Here is a 15,715-nt window from a genome sequence, read left to right on the forward strand (position 1 = left end):
GTGACCACAAGTAAATCATCTAACATCTGTTGCTAAATGGGGGTGATAATAATAGTATCTACTTTATTAGGTTATATGAATTAAGGGTGAACACACATATAGAATTACTTACCATATTTTAAGTACTCAATAAATGTGAGCTATCACTGGTCTCATCTCCTTTCAATCCCTGACCTTCATATTTGGTGTTTATTATCAGGTGCAGTACTAGCCACTGGGAATATAGAGTTCTTACCTCATGACATAATATTGATCAAGTCATTACTTAAAAACTTTCAGTGACTCCCCACCTGTTCCAAACTTAATGGTACCGGAAATCCTTTACAGTACTGTCTCAAATATATGTATCTTCCAGTCTTCTCTCCTCTAGCTCTACCTCTTATATCTTATATATTCTTATATACTATTCTGGCCAGATTGGACCATACTGCTCTCTGTGAAAATGACCTGGCTGTTCTGCTTCTGTCTTTCCTCACACCATTCCAACGTCTAAATTATGAACTTGACAGCAATTATTACATATTACTATGATTATTTCCCCAATACTATGAATGATGCCCTGTAAACATGTACATTACAATCTTATCTAAGTCACACATTCAAGAAACATTCCACATTTGCTCACTTTGTGAGCATCTCATATTGGCCGTTGCTGGGCCAAGAGCTGCGGATATTTTTTAAAAAGAATACAAAGGTCTCCGTCTTCAAGATCAAAGCCTAGTAAGGGAAAGAATCATGTAATCACATAAATGCTATTCACTACGAAAGGTAAAATCATAAGAGCAAGGGACACCAAAGAATGAGCAATCAGCTCAATTTGGGAGGCAAGAGTACGCTTTTCAGATGATGGATTTGGGGCTTAGATGGATTGGAGAAGAGAGCACTATGTGTCAAATATAGAGACATAAAACAGAACGGTTTGTCTGGGGAACAGTTCATTACGGCTGGAGTATAGGGCCCACAGGGAAGTGGCTAGACACAAAGCTGGTGAAGTAGAAAGACCTTTCTGGGGGCTCTGGGTGGAGTCAGTTAAGCATCCAGCTTCAGCTCAGGTCATGATCTCGTGGTTTGTGGGTTCAAGCCCCGCATCAGGCTCTGTGGTGACAGCTAGCTCAGAGCCTGGAGCCTGTTTCAGATTCTGTATCTCCCTCTCTCTCTGACCCTCCCCTGCTCTCACTTTGTCTCTCAAAAATAAATTAAAAAAAAAAAAGAAAGAACTTTCTGGTAAGCATAGGCATTTGGACTTCATCACACTAGCAATAAGGAATTAATACAGGGTTTAAACAGTAGCATGTGGCCAGAGCTGTATTTTGGAAACCTCACTCCTGGAAGTATTGTGGCAGAGGCAGAAAAGAAAACCTAAAGCAACACTGTTCAAGAGACCTTTCTGCAATGATGGAAATGTTCTATCATTTCTGCTCTCCAATATGACAGCCACTAGGCACATGTGACTAACAAGAACTTGGAATGCGGCTAGTGCAACCAAGAAAGTGAGGGATTTAATATTAATTTAAGTAGTAACATGTGCCTAGTGGTCACTGTATTGGAGAGTACAGCTTTAGAGATAGAGAAATCAGGAAAATGTTGAGGTAGCTCAGGTGATGGGTCTATGACAGAATGTGATTCAGTAAATACTCTAGAGGCAAAATAATAAGCCTAGTGGATATAAAGCTGTGGAAAAAGAATTAAATATGGGATCCCAGAGTCCAGGCTTTGTGACTGAATAACTATAATTAGCCAGGATAATACAGAAGATCTAGCATACACAGATTGCATCAATCTTGAACTTGTTGAAGTGTCTGAGGATTATCCAAGTAGTAATATTTAGTAGCAAGTTTAGTTCAGGAGAGTCTTCTGAACTCTCTGTAAAGATACACATTTGAGAAGCTTAGAGCCATGGAGTAAGATTACTCAGAGAAGATGAACAGAACTAGAAGCAAACTGAGGCAACATCTTCGCAAACATCTACCCATAAGAAGAGGCTAAAGAAGAGTCCACAAAAGAGACTAGAGAGGAGCAGTTGGACAAGTAGGAAAAGAAACAGGTGAGACTGGTAACAAATCAAGGGTGTAGAGAATTTCAGGAAGTATGATCAAATGTCAACTGTCTTAGAGGTCAAGTAAGGTGAGAACTGAAAAGTGCATCCTTACTGCCAATTGGGAGATTCTTGGTGACATCTGCCAGAACAGTTTCAATAATGGAAGAAATGGGTTGAAGAGTGGGAATGAGGCTGAAAGAGGAAAATTTAGGTAATACTTTCAGGTCTTGACTGTGCAGAGTAGCTCAGAGGCAAATAGTCTACAAGAGGACAGATATTGACAGGGTTTTCTTTCCTTTTTTTGAGGCTGGAAAACCATCAGAAGGGAGAAGTTAAAAATGCCAACGAGTAAGAAATGAAAGATATCTTTAGAGTAACAGATAAGGTGGGCCAGGTCTAAAGAAAAGGCATTTCCTTAGACAGGAGAGAGGACTTCTGCTCTAACACTAAAAGGTTACAAACAAGGCCCAGGTTATAGGAGGGAGATGGAAAAATCACTAGTTCTCCTGCAGGTTGGCTTTTCTGTTCTGTTCTTTTGGTAGAGAACAGCGGTTATGGCCTGGAGATTTTAAACCACACGGGTCAAGAAGAGATTACTAGCTATAAACATGCAAAAGGTCTGCTTTAGGTGACAACAGAATCACCATAACATCCTTGATTCAACATTGAGAACCTAGAAGAAAAAGTAGAAGAGTTTTAACTTAAATGGTAGACCGTGAGATCAGTAAAGAAGTGAATGTGATCAGAGGGCTGGTAAGTTTTGTAGGAGGCAAGAGATCGAGACTGACAGGTCTCAGTAAAATGATGAAGTCTAGGTAGGTTCAGGGGAAATGAGAGGCTGTAACGCTGCCGAACAAAATGCCCACATCTACAGTCCGCGCTTAATCTCCCGCCGGAGGCACCAAAGTGATAAACTCCCTTTCCCCTGGTCGAACTACTCTACACTCGGCTAAGGGTCCCACCCTGCAAGCCCTCGCATTTTCAGGTCCAGTTCTCACTCTCCTTCACTGACAACAGCTGGGCGGCGCGCGTTTCCGCTGGACTGGATCCTGGACGAACACCTTATACCTGCCTAAAAGAAACCAAGTCAGGCAGCTCCGGGACGCCCGGCGAGGCGGCCCGCGGTGAGGGAGGAGCCGCTAAGGCAAGGGATACGCGCGCCGCACCTGCTTCCGCTCCACCCACAGCGCGCGCTCCCAGGGCAAATGAGGGGGCAGCGGTGCTTGCGGACGCAGGCGCTCTGCTGCTTCCTCCCGCGGTCTCCGAACCGCTTTTCCCCTCCCCCAAGCCGATCGCACCCCTGCGCCTGCGCAGTGGGCGATCCCGGCTGCGGCAGCCATGCTGAACCCGTACGGAGAGGCTAGTGGGGGGGACAAGGTCGACGACAGCGGAATAGGAAGACGGGGATATGGAGAAGCAACGGCATTAGAACACCATGGGTCTCTGGAGCTAGGCCAAGGCCATGCGGCCTCCTTGGCCCCTGGCGCGACCCCCAGAAACCTTCGGAAAACTGGTCCTCGTGGAGGGGGGGATAGGGGGACGGCTGGCACGTGACTCGGGTCAGCCAATCTGGGTGCTGCTGACGTGGCGGCGCGATCCCGATCATCTCCCCACCCCCCAGCTCCGTCGGGAAGGGAGGGGCTGGGGGTTACGCCCCCTCCCCCAACTCTGCTTCAGTTTCCCGGGGGGGGGGGGAGTGACACCCCGGATTACATCCTCTTACCCCCTCCCCCCGTACCAAGCCGAGGGGAACGTGGGCTCCCCCCCTGGAAGATTCCAGGTTCCAGGTGAGAAGGGGCCCTTGGGGGGCGGGGATGTTGCTGGTTATTTAAATGCTTAACCGATGGTAGGGAGTCCGGGGGGGAATTCTTGGGGTTCAGAGAAGAACCTGAGGGTGGGAGGGTTTGTCCTTCCTACAGTTTACAGCCAATGGGAGCTTGGATAGGGGGGCGAGAGCCCCTCGGATGGGGGAGGGGAATGGCCAACCTCATGCCTCCATACCAATTGGAGGGCAAAGGGGCGTGGGGGCGTGTGTCCCCCCCGCCCCCATCCATTCGTCCCCTGGGGTACAGGAGTCCGGAGCCAGGTGAGGCTTCCTTTTGGCGGCGGAGGGAGGGGTGACCTAGTGCGCTGAGGTGTGGGAGTGGTGAATGTATTTCCTACTCTTGGGATGTGAGTGGGCAACCCGGGTTGTGAACTGAGATTGTTCTCGGGCGCCCACTCCCTTTCTCTCCAGAGACTCTGGAAGGAGCCTTTCTGTGCTTTTGTGTCAGCGGTAGGAAGCTCGCAGTCATCACATGGCATGCTGGAGGTTACGCTTCGAGTCGCTTATCGAATTTGTGTGCATTCACGTGGACACGGCCTGTGGAGCCTTTTGCACAAACCTTCGTTGCCTCGGTGGGGTCTTAGCTCAGCATGTTACCCCAGGCTGGGGAGGGCTTACAGGCTGAAAGCTGGGGTTCGCTTGGGAGCAGAAACCAAGCTCAAGGTGGGTGATGGGAGGGCTGTAGAAAGCATGGTCTAAGACAGGAGGGAGTGAGGCTTAGGACCTGGAATGATTTCACAGCTCACAAGGTTTCGGGTTTCTCCAGGGTGGCGTCTTTTGCCTCCTTCATCCCCTCCCCCATTCCTGAACAGTTCTCTCCTTGTGTACTGCGGGGGAGGGAACGGAAAGGAGGGAAGAGTTACTTTTCCAAATTCCTGACTAGCTGTTAGCCTCCCCTGTGACTCATGTGGGGGAAGGGAGGATTGGGAGGGAGTGGAGCAGTGATTTTCCGGAATGCAGGAAAGTAAGCCAGAGTGATGTCTGGCTGCCCTTTCGCTTTCGAAGACCCAGTATTTTCGCGACCTCCTAAATTTTTCTTCCCGGCCGGCCCCCTAATGGGCCTCTGCAAACTTGGGAGGCTTCGGCCGGAGAATTGCACATTTAAGAGGCTGGGCCACTAGGGGGAGGGGAAAAGGGGGGGAAGGGAGAAGGCCTCTACAAAGTTGCTGTGTCATTGCCCTCCCTGCAGCAGCCACCCGGGCCAGCCCGCATGTACTTGTGGGGCCGAAGCCTGATCCCTGCGTGGGGGAGGGCGGTAGTATAGGGGAATAGGCTCTCTTCCCGGTGTGCACTTTCCCCCCGCAGGGTTTGTCCGACTCGGGTGGTCGAGAAGACGTGAGATTGGCGGCCATTTTAGACGCAGTAACCGAGGTCAGGGCTCAAGAGCTACTGCGATAGGAGGGAGGGTGATGTGGTTGGAGCGCAAGGAACTAGGCCCTCATGAGCTTTTCCGGGGTGGGGGCCTTTTATGCGCGTTGATTTACATTAATTTATTTTCTCAGGTATTCAGTCTGTTTTCTATCTTGGTATCCAGAGAAGGGGAGATGGAGGGAAAGGGGGACCTCCCGCTCAATCCCAGATTGGGGATAATTCACTCTGCCATAACGGGGCACGGGGGTAGGTGGGCCCAGAGATGGCTTGAGAGGTCTTAGCCTCCTTGTATTCCGGCTGTTTACTCATAAGTAGTCTAACCTATTCAGGTAACCAGATTGTGGGGAAGACTTGGTGAGTGGGTTGGGGGAGGGGGCGAGACTGAGCTCCCAAAATGGCTCCTGCCCCTCCTCGGAGGCGGACGGCCCGGGGGGAGGGGAGGAGGGGAGAGGAGGGGGAGGGCTAGTCTGCGCCGCTGCCGCCGCCTCCTCCGCTCGCCCTCCTCCCTGGCGCTGACCGATGGACCAGCCGCTCCGTGGGGAGGACTCCGGACCCTGGTGGGGGGATGGGGGAGCCCTGCCGCCCCCAAGGCGATGGGACCTTAAGAGGGGGGTGTGGGCCTGCCCGCCTGCCCTCGGGGTGGGGGAGGGCCGGCAGCTTAGGGAAAGGTCTGAGCTCGCCAGGAGGGGGAAGGGTGTTCACCCTGATTCGCCCCTCGCAGGACTTGTTTTTTCCGCTCTGAGCCAGGCACCGGAATGAAGTTTGGGGAGGAGGAGGTGGGTTTCATTTTCTAGAGTATATGGGTATGTTTGGAGATTTTTCTCCTACTTAGGGGCTGCCGAGATTTTGTCAGGTAGGCAGGTACTTTATAGGTAACTAAAGGTATGAACAGGGAGGGATTGGAGGAGTGCTTGGGTGCAAGTTATGAGAACGCGCTTTAGATTTGGTTATCTTGTTGATAAGCCTTTGGGAGCTCAGATTCTTAGTGTTTTGCCTTTGTCTTTCGAGTACTTGAACTGGGGAAAGACGAGGAGGCTTTTAATACTGCGGCAGGCCTGTATTTTTGGTTGTGGAGTATGGGAACGTCAGATTCTTTCTTAGCTACTTTTCGGGAACCCTTAGTTATTTGCCAGAGAAGCAGGCCGCGCGTTCTAAGATGGCGTCTTCTTCCTCGTTTCAGATTCCTCACTGCAGCGGCACGTCTGCCGAGAACAACAACCCGCCGGGTGTCCTGCGGCCACACCCTGACGGGCCCAGGCTGGCTACGCCCACGCGGCCCCCTCCGGTCCGGTCAGTGTGGCCAATGGAGGAGCTGCGAATGGCACGACCTGCCCGAGCTTGGCATTCGCCGGTCGTACCCAGCTTGGACGCCTGGGAAGACTTTGTTGGAAGGGGAGGTGGGTAGAGGGTGCTGCACCCATGCCAACCTCTCTCCTTCCCTGGAGTCGCCGAACCACCGCGCAGCCAATTGGCTCAAAGATGTGGCGGGTTGCCTGTTCCCTATGGGTCTCTGCGGCACTCTTCTGCCTAGTGACTGACACCTTGGAAATGGAGCTTGTGACGTCATCGTTCCAGTCAACCAATAGAAAGCGCTCCCGCGGAGAGGTGTTCCTCCCCTTTCGACTCTGCTTCTTCAAGCGCGTGAGCGAGCGTGCGCGCGCGGAGGGGGTGGGGGAAATCTCGAGCACGGTGGCGCGCATGAGCGACGAAGCTCCTCCTCCCTGCCTATATATAAAGGGCTGGCGCGGGGCTCGGCGGCGCCATTTCGCGCTGGAGTGGAGCAGCCTCTAGAACGGGCTGGAGGATTCTGCCTACTGATAGAGAGCCTTCGAGTCGTCGGGGGCCGCCATTGCAATCCACGTCCATCCGTTTGGAAATGGCCTTCGTCTCGGCCTATGACCGGTCCCGGCGGACAGTGCAGACCCCATAGAAGCCCCCGACGCTCCCCTTTTTCGGGCCCCGCCCAATCCTCGGAGTCTGTCCACCCCCTCTACTCCGCCCTCAAGAGGATTTCAAAGATGGAGGCGGCGGCTCCCTAAACCACTTTTCGTGTTCATCCGCCTCCATCCGAGATCGAAACGGGATCTCGTCCGCTGCGGGCAATCCCAGCAGGAAGAGGGAATCCTTGCAGATCAACAGCGGGCAATATTGACGACGGTGTCTGGGATTGGGGGCCGTCCTAGTGTTTGAGGAGACTGTACCCCCTCGCTCGCCCGCCTCTGCTGAGGTCGCCGCCATTTTCTCGCCGTCCGCCTCCCGCGGAGCGCGCCAAGCTGCTGGGAGCTCTCCGAGAAGCAGCGAAGAAGACCTCTTTCGTGCCGGCCCGCGGGGGGGTTGTCGCCTGGAGGGCCAAGGGCAGCGGCCCTCCACCCCCCCCGCACTTCCCGGGTTATGCTGGACCGGGCGGTAAGGGGAACCGAGGCCACCCGGACTTTCCGCGGCTGAGGGCAGTGCCGGTTCCCCGTGGTCAAAATGCTGCAAAACGTGACTCCCCACAGCAAGTACGTCCCCGCGATCCGCGTATGGGAAGGGGACATTGGGCTGCGGCACGGGGATGTAGGACGCCGGGTTCGGAGGGCGGATGGACCGACTCTGGCGCGTTGCTGTTTCTCGGCGCGACTGTTAGCTCGCGGGGAGTCGCGGAGGGCGTTGGGTGACGGTTTTGCAACGGTGGTGGACGGTCAGATACTGGCATGGAAGGAGTATAGGTTGTCAGTTTATTCGTTTTCCCGCCGTGGTCCAGTCGTGATGTAATCCGGCAGAGCTAGGTTGGCAGCGGCACGTAATGGTAAAAGACATTGAGTAGTTGCAGGTCCTGCGGTTGGTGGGTCTGGTGTTTAACAAGGGTTTGTCATAGGTCTTTTGGGGTGTTTCGTGGCCACATCTAATCTTATAGGGTTGCCATGGTGATAGAGCCACAGCCTGTAGGGTAGGAGGTTACTTTTGGCTATGGACTCTTGTGTCCAAGCTAGGTCATTGAATTTATCTTTCAAGTGACTGGATCAGTGTTGTGGGTTTGCATGCAATTTGTTTGGAGGGGATGTTTTTGATAGGTTTAAGAGTTTTGTTTGGGCAGGAGGGTGGAGCTAAGGATTTTTTAGTCCAGCTCTGCGGATGTAAACAATGAGATTTCGGTGTAGTGTCTCCAGTCTTAGGTCCTAGGAAACACCTCGGGAACACTCCTAAGGAGTGCCAGAGAGGGTGTAAATTTGAGCCATTCTTGGCCACGGATTTCCAGAGTCTGGGGCTAGAGTGGGAGCCGTTCATCTTATTTTTTTGGCGGGGTCGGGCGTCTTCTATCACTCTTCAGCTGGAACTTACCTTGACTGGGGATTGGGCCGGCTTTGTATTTGAGTCCTTTGGAGGAAGGAGATGAATTTGAATAATTTCTGAGGTCTGGCAGCTGGGTTATTCCAAACTACGAAGTCTGACAAATGCGCCTTTCCTTGTCTGAAATTTTAAGTTGGTAATGTTTTCCGTTAGATTTTTTATTCATTTCTGCCTTAAGCAGGGTTTGTGGGGAGGATGGTACTCTCTTGGGCCCAGATGGATTCTTAGAGGTGTTTCATCAGCATTTTATGAAATTTACTCCCTGTTTTGTTCCCTTCCTCTTCTTCTCTCTTTTCACCCGTTTCCCTCAGGCTCAACCACCATGGCAACCACCTAGCCCCTAGTGAGGAGGAAGCTTGGGTTTTGAGCTTCTCTGCCCCACCCATTTTGTTTAACTCCTATCCCCTAAAGGTTGTGCTCAAACGCTATGCTGTGCTTTATCAGAAACCATTGGGCAGGGTTTTGGGGATTTTTTTCTTATGTAAGTGATTTATCAGAGTCCAGAAGGTGGGATGGGGTTAGGTCTACTAAAAATAGAGAAACAAGAAGTGGGGGAGGTGGGGCAAGAACAAAAGCTCCATCAACTGTGTGGATACTAGTTGTGGTTAAGAATTATTTCCATAAGTTTGGTTATATCTCACTAAGTTTCAAGCTTGGATTTATTGGGTATATAGAGTAAGTGGCATTACTGATTTTTCTCATGAAATAACCACATTTAATTATGTTTCCCATTTCACAGGCTCCCTGGGGAGGGGAATGCAGGGTTACTGGGGCTGGGCCCAGAGGCAGCAGCACCAGGGAAAAGGATTCGAAAGCCCTCCCTGTTGTATGAGGGATTCGAGAGCCCCACAATGGCTTCAGTGCCAGCTTTACAACTGACCCCTGCCAACCCACCACCCCCGGAGGTGTCCAATCCCAAAAAGCCAGGACGGGTTACGAACCAGCTGCAATACCTGCACAAGGTGGTGATGAAGGCTCTGTGGAAACATCAGTTCGCATGGCCTTTCAGACAGCCTGTGGATGCAGTCAAACTGGGTCTGCCAGTGAGTAGGCATGGGATGTTGGAGTGGGGGAGGTACTGGGAATGAAAATGGCGTGTGAGTGGAGGTGGGCTGTTTAGTATAGGTGCTGCGGCCCCTAGGGAGTTCCCATCTCTCCCCTGTAGGGCAGATAGCCACCAAATTTCTGGATTCTTGGTCCTTTGTGATTATTGATCCAACCGCTTGCTATCTTGGCATCTCTCATTGTGCCCTCCATGTGTCCTTCCTTAACTTTTGTGCCCTGGCTCCATTTTACAGATTCCCACCCCAGGTTGGGAGAGGACCACGGTGGCCAAAATTCTTAGCTTCTTCCTCTCCCTCATGCAGTCCATGGATAGCCAGCCCCAGAGGTAATGTCACAGGATGGGAAACCTTCCAGAGTTGGGAGGGAGGCGGGTGGTTAGAGAAAGGCACTAGGGGCCTCCCAATGGGTACTAAGAATCCCATTCCATCTTTTTCTGTCCTTAGTTTAATTGGGGCCGCAGTCTAGGGAACTATGTACTTTGATGCCTAGGGGGTGTGTATGTGCGTGTTTGGTGGGGTCAGCGGTTTGCTTATTTTCAGTGGCTCTGATCTAGTATTTCTTTCTTTAGGATTATCACAAAATTATAAAGCAGCCTATGGATATGGGTACTATTAAGAGGAGACTTGAAAACAACTATTATTGGGCTGCCTCAGAGTGTATGCAGGATTTTAATACCATGTTCACCAATTGTTACATCTACAACAAGGTGAGTTTTTCCTTGTGTTTATTAGTAGATGGAGAGAGTGATTTTGTTATTGCTAGATATTTTGTTTGCATAATGCCTGTCTTTTACTGTAGAAGGTGTTCCTCAGTAGGTAGAATCTAGAAATCCTGAGCTCCAAAGGATACCACTGAACACAAGTGATGTGGTTTCAAAGATTTAGTAGTAAAGGTTGTTTAGGTAGAACATTTTCGTACTTGGGGATGGTGGCCCTGTTTCTCAAAGAGAAACCTCCAGAGAGCTGAGTAGAGCAGAACTTATTCTCTGACATTCTCATTCAGTTACTTTTGAACTTTTTTCTTTACTGCATTTTGAGGGACAGAATTTGGGGGAAGAACATGGAAATAAGTGGCCCAGTATAGGTAATTTTCAGTACTTGATGACAGAGTTGTCTGAGTGCGCAGGTAGCTTTGAGGGCTAGAAATTCTCTCAAGAAAAAATCCTTTTCTTTTTAGCTGGCATTTAAACCTTTTTGTTTGTGTTCCCTGTAGCCCACTGATGATATTGTCCTGATGGCACAAACGTTGGAAAAGATCTTCCTACAGAAAGTAGCATCAATGCCACAAGAGGAACAAGAGCTTGTGGTGACCATCCCTAAGAACAGCCACAAGAAGGGGGCCAAATTAGCAGGTAGGAAGAGTGGCAGGTAGTTTTGCTAATGGAGATTGAAAGTTGGAGAAGGTAATACAATTAATCTTTTTTTTTTTTTTTAATTCCTTTGTTTTAGCACTCCAGGGCAATATTACAAGTGCCCATCAGGTGCCTGCTGTTTCTTCTGTGTCTCACACAGCCCTGTATACTCCACCACCTGAGATACCTACCACTGTCCTCAACATTCCCCACCCATCCGTCATCTCTTCTCCACTTCTCAAGTCCTTGCACTCTGCTGGACCCCCGCTCCTTGCAGTTTCTGCAGCTCCCCCAGCCCAGCCTCTGGCCAAGGTACAAGTCTGTGGGTTTCTTTTGGAGATTGGGAAGGGAAAGGTCTCAGAAGAGGTGGACCCTAGCATAAAAGGTTCCTATCTAGTTTTTTTTTTCTCCTGCAGAAAAAAGGCGTAAAGCGGAAAGCAGATACTACCACACCTACACCTACAGCCATCCTGGCTCCTGGTTCCCCAGCTAGCCCCCCTGGGAATCTTGAGCCTAAGGCAGCACGTCTTCCACCTATGCGTAGAGAGAGTGGCCGCCCTATCAAGCCCCCACGCAAAGACTTACCTGACTCCCAGCAACAACACCAGAGTTCCAAGAAAGGAAAGCTGTCAGAACAGTTAAAACATTGCAATGGCATTTTGAAAGAGTTGCTTTCTAAGAAGCATGCTGCCTATGCCTGGCCTTTCTATAAACCAGTGGACGCTTCTGCTCTTGGCCTGCATGACTACCATGACATCATTAAGCACCCCATGGACCTCAGCACTGTCAAGGTACCCACTGCATGGGGCAGATGGGATGCTCAGGCAGTGATTGGAACTTTGGGCTCAATAAAACAATTAGTCATGGGCACAAAGCAATCTTGATTCTTGGTATTTTTCTTTTTTACAAAACAGTAATGGAGCAGAAGGTTAAGTACTTGATAATTAAGTTTGTGTATTTCTTGAAGTTGCAAACTGTATGATGAGTTCTGTTTTTAGATCATTACTACCCACGTACATTTAAGTTCTGCTATATTGAGAGTATTGGGTTAGGGGAGTATGGGGTTGGAAGGATAGTCAGAGGCCACCCACCCCTATCACTTAGAAATGGTTTTTTTTTCTAGACATAGATATTTCTTCAACCTACCCAAATTCTTTGACTTCAAACTTGAACCCCAGGGCATAGATCTTTAAGGTCATCCCTACTGTGCGCTCAAGAGAGGGCTACTCTTGTGGTGTCTGGGGTTGGCAGGGAAAGGTGAGTCTCCCTGCCTGTGCAGCTTCTGATGCTGCCTCCTTCTGCAGCGGAAGATGGAGAATCGTGATTACCGGGATGCACAGGAGTTTGCTGCTGATGTGCGGCTTATGTTCTCCAACTGCTATAAGTACAATCCCCCAGACCACGATGTTGTGGCCATGGCACGAAAGCTACAGGTGAGTGTCACGGTTAGAATTTGAAGAACAAACGGGTCTGGGCAGAGAGGTTTTGTCATTTGCTACCCAGCTTGGTTACGGGGCTTTCGCAGTATGCATACTTGTAAACTGGAGCTATACTAAGTACATCACTAACTGGCTTGGTATAACTGGGGCACAGTTCACTGACAGTGGAGCCTGCTTGGAATTCTCTCTCCTTTCTGCCCTGCCTTCATAGGTTCCTTCTCTCCCAAAATAAATATTCTTAAAATGTCAGGGCACAATTCACTAGTATGGTTTTGAGTGTGCTCTTTTTTTTCTAGGATGTATTTGAGTTCCGTTATGCCAAGATGCCAGATGAACCACTGGAACCAGGGCCTTTACCAGTCTCTACTGCCTTGCCACCTGGGTTGGCCAAATCTTCTTCAGAGTCCTCCAGCGAAGAAAGTAGCAGTGAGAGTTCTTCTGAGGAAGAGGAGGAAGAGGATGAGGAGGATGAAGAGGAGGAAGAAGAGAGTGAAAGCTCAGACTCTGAGGAAGAAAGGGCTCATAGATTGGCTGAACTACAGGAACAGGTATTTTGTCATTATTCAGTTTACTTTAAAGACGTTTGTGCCCTGTGTTACCCTTTTTTTCTCTAAGTCCTTTTGGTTCTTTCTACTTTATTTTTCTCATGGTGTACCTGATTGGTTTTTTTCCTCCAGCTTCGGGCAGTACATGAACAACTGGCTGCCCTGTCCCAAGGCCCAATATCCAAGCCAAAGCGGAAGAGAGAAAAAAAAGAGAAAAAGAAGAAACGGAAGGCAGAGAAACATCGGGGCCGAGCTGGGGTTGATGAGGAGGACAAGGGACCTCGGGCACCCCGCCCGTCTCAGCCCAAGAAGTCCAAGAAAGCAAGTGGCAGTGGGGGTGGCAGTGCTGCTATGCTGGGCGCCCCTGGCTTTGGACCTTCTGGAGGAAGTGGCACCAAGTAAGTTCTGAGAGGGAAAGAAACAGAGATGGGCTTGGCTGTCTTTGTAATCTCCAAGGGAGGATGCTTTTTCCCACTTCTTGCCGAGTTTTCTCTAACCCAGAGGGCACCACACCTTTTCTGAAAATGGTCAAGTAAAGCAGATTTTGTCTGGTGTAGTGTGAAAGCAGCTGTAGACCACATGGAAGCAGAAGTATGATTGCTCCAATAAAAGTTTACTTACATAAAACAACTGGCAGGCCAGATTTGTCCCCCTAGTTTGTCTATTTCTTTTCTCTACACCAGTAAATCTATACAATTACTGTTTTCCATGGTGGAGTGGCTTAGTAGTGTTTTAGGGAATTCCAGACTAAATGTAAAACACTTGGCCTATATCATTCTGAAAAAGAGTTTGGATTACTGGATTGAACGGTGGGAATGTGTTGGGAGTTAGAGATGCTTCCCTAATGTACACATTTTTTTGCCTGTAGACTGCCCAAAAAGGCCACAAAGACAGCTCCACCTGCCCTGCCTGCAGGCTATGATTCAGAGGAGGAAGAAGAAAGCAGACCCATGAGTTATGATGAAAAGCGGCAATTGAGTTTGGACATCAACAAATTACCTGGGGAGAAACTGGGTCGAGTTGTGCACATAATCCAGGCCAGGGAGCCCTCTTTACGTGACTCAAACCCAGAAGAGATTGAGATTGATTTTGAAACCCTCAAGCCTTCCACGCTGAGAGAGCTTGAGCGCTATGTCCTTTCCTGCCTACGAAAGAAACCTCGGAAGCCCTATAGTGAGTATGAAATAGGCTCTACCGCATTAATCCAGTAGTCGTCAAGTAGTTCTGAGGACAGGCTAGAGAAGGGGTAGTGAGCCGAGTATGCTTGATACACTCTTGTCTACTGTTGAGGTGGGATGTGTTTATCACTTCCTGTTACTCAAGAAAGAAACTTGGGAACACTCGGGCGCACTAAAAACTAGATACTTACCAGCAATCTTAGGCCTGGAATGTTTCTTTTTCTAGCCATTAAAAAACCTGTGGGAAAGACCAAGGAGGAGCTGGCTTTGGAGAAGAAGCGGGAACTGGAAAAGAGGTTACAGGATGTTAGCGGGCAGCTCAATTCCACTAAAAAGCCCCCCAAGAAAGGTGAGTATCCTCAAAGTGCAAATTTGCTACATCCCCTCTAGTCTTCCTGACAAATCTCAGACTTCTACTCTCTACTCTTTAACCTTCAACTTCATCCTGCAGCAAGCGAGAAAACGGAGTCCTCATCGTCGGCACAGCAAGTAGCCGTGTCACGCCTCAGCGCTTCCAGTTCCAGCTCAGATTCCAGTTCCTCCTCTTCATCATCCTCTTCTTCAGACACCAGTGATTCAGACTCAGGCTAAGGGGCCAGGCCAGATGGGGCAGGAGGCTCCGCAGGACCGGACCCCTAGACCATCCTGCCCCACCCTTTCCCCCCTTGCTGTGAGACTTCCTCATCTCATCCTCCTCCCCCCCCCCCACTGTAGGAGAGCTGGCTCTGCATGGGGGAGGGGTGCAGGGACATTTACTGAAGGAGGAACATAAATGGACAAAACAAGATTGAGTTCCCAGCCCCATTGAGAGGTGACCTCTTGGGCATAGAGCCCCATTCAAAATGACTGGGGCAGGGCAGGGGTACAGGGTGGGAGTGGGCAAAGGCCCTTATACGGGGTTACCTGAGGCCATAGCTGCCCTGTTCACTTGTAAAGGCCCTGTTTTGAGGTTGTTTGTTCTAATTTATTTTAAGCTAGGTAAGGCTGAGGGGTGTGGGGGCCATGGTCCCCTCAGCCTCCATGGGGAGGGAAAAAGGGGGAGCTCTTTTTTTACGTTAACTTTTTTTTTTCTACTCTGTTTTCCCTTTTCCTTCTGCTCCATTTGGGGCCCCTGGGGGTTTCAGTCATCTCCCCATTTGGTCCCTTGGATTGTCTTTCTTTGTCTGTTGATTCTAACTTGTAAATAAAGAAAATATTATTCAAGATTTGAGTTACCTTAATGTTTGCTTTTTGTAGTGTTTCAAAAGGAACATGATACGATTGAGAAATTTGAGGAAAATATTCCTGGGGTGAGAAAATGGAAGAGCCATCCTGTGGTTGGATTGGTGCTTAGTTTTTAAACCAGGCTGTTGATATGGTGACAGATTCATCTACCTTTTGTAAAGCAGTCCTTAAAAATACTTTGGTTTCTAGTTTGCTCTGGTTTAAACAGAAAAAAACTAAATTCTCTGGCTCATGTGTGTCTTAGGTTTAGAACTCAAGATAGGTCTTGGTTTTCCTCTACAGTGCTGTATGTGTGGGTTATCTCCTGAACATATGAACAAATGTGAACAGAATGGATGGTAGCCAACAG

At 49.6% G+C, this 15,715-nt stretch overlaps 1 protein-coding gene across 6 annotated transcripts; it reads left to right on the forward strand.

Moving 5' to 3' along the window:
* The first annotated feature begins 3,706 nt into the window (after window positions 1–3,706).
* Window positions 3,707–15,347, forward strand: BRD2 (bromodomain containing 2). 6 transcript variants are annotated; one of them, XM_029943854.1, is made up of 13 exons: window positions 3,707–3,825; window positions 6,415–7,735; window positions 9,304–9,607; window positions 10,198–10,335; window positions 10,842–10,980; window positions 11,078–11,292; window positions 11,397–11,771; window positions 12,285–12,413; window positions 12,716–12,967; window positions 13,097–13,362; window positions 13,833–14,137; window positions 14,369–14,491; window positions 14,594–15,347. In XM_029943854.1, exons 2-13 carry the CDS (start codon window positions 7,707–7,709, stop codon window positions 14,731–14,733), a joined length of 2,415 nt encoding a protein of 804 aa, XP_029799714.1. In that variant the 5' UTR covers window positions 3,707–3,825; window positions 6,415–7,706; the 3' UTR covers window positions 14,734–15,347. The 6 variants fall into 6 exon arrangements, with proteins under 6 accessions (XP_029799714.1, XP_029799716.1, XP_029799713.1 ...); XM_029943856.1 differs by lacking the exon at window positions 3,707–3,825 and adding an exon at window positions 4,305–4,435; XM_029943853.1 differs by lacking the exon at window positions 3,707–3,825 and adding an exon at window positions 5,689–5,791.
* Window positions 15,348–15,715: the final 368 nt, after the last annotated feature.

Source organism: Suricata suricatta, chromosome 7 (genome assembly GCF_006229205.1).
Source record: "Suricata suricatta isolate VVHF042 chromosome 7, meerkat_22Aug2017_6uvM2_HiC, whole genome shotgun sequence".
Lineage (NCBI taxonomy): Eukaryota > Metazoa > Chordata > Mammalia > Carnivora > Herpestidae > Suricata > Suricata suricatta.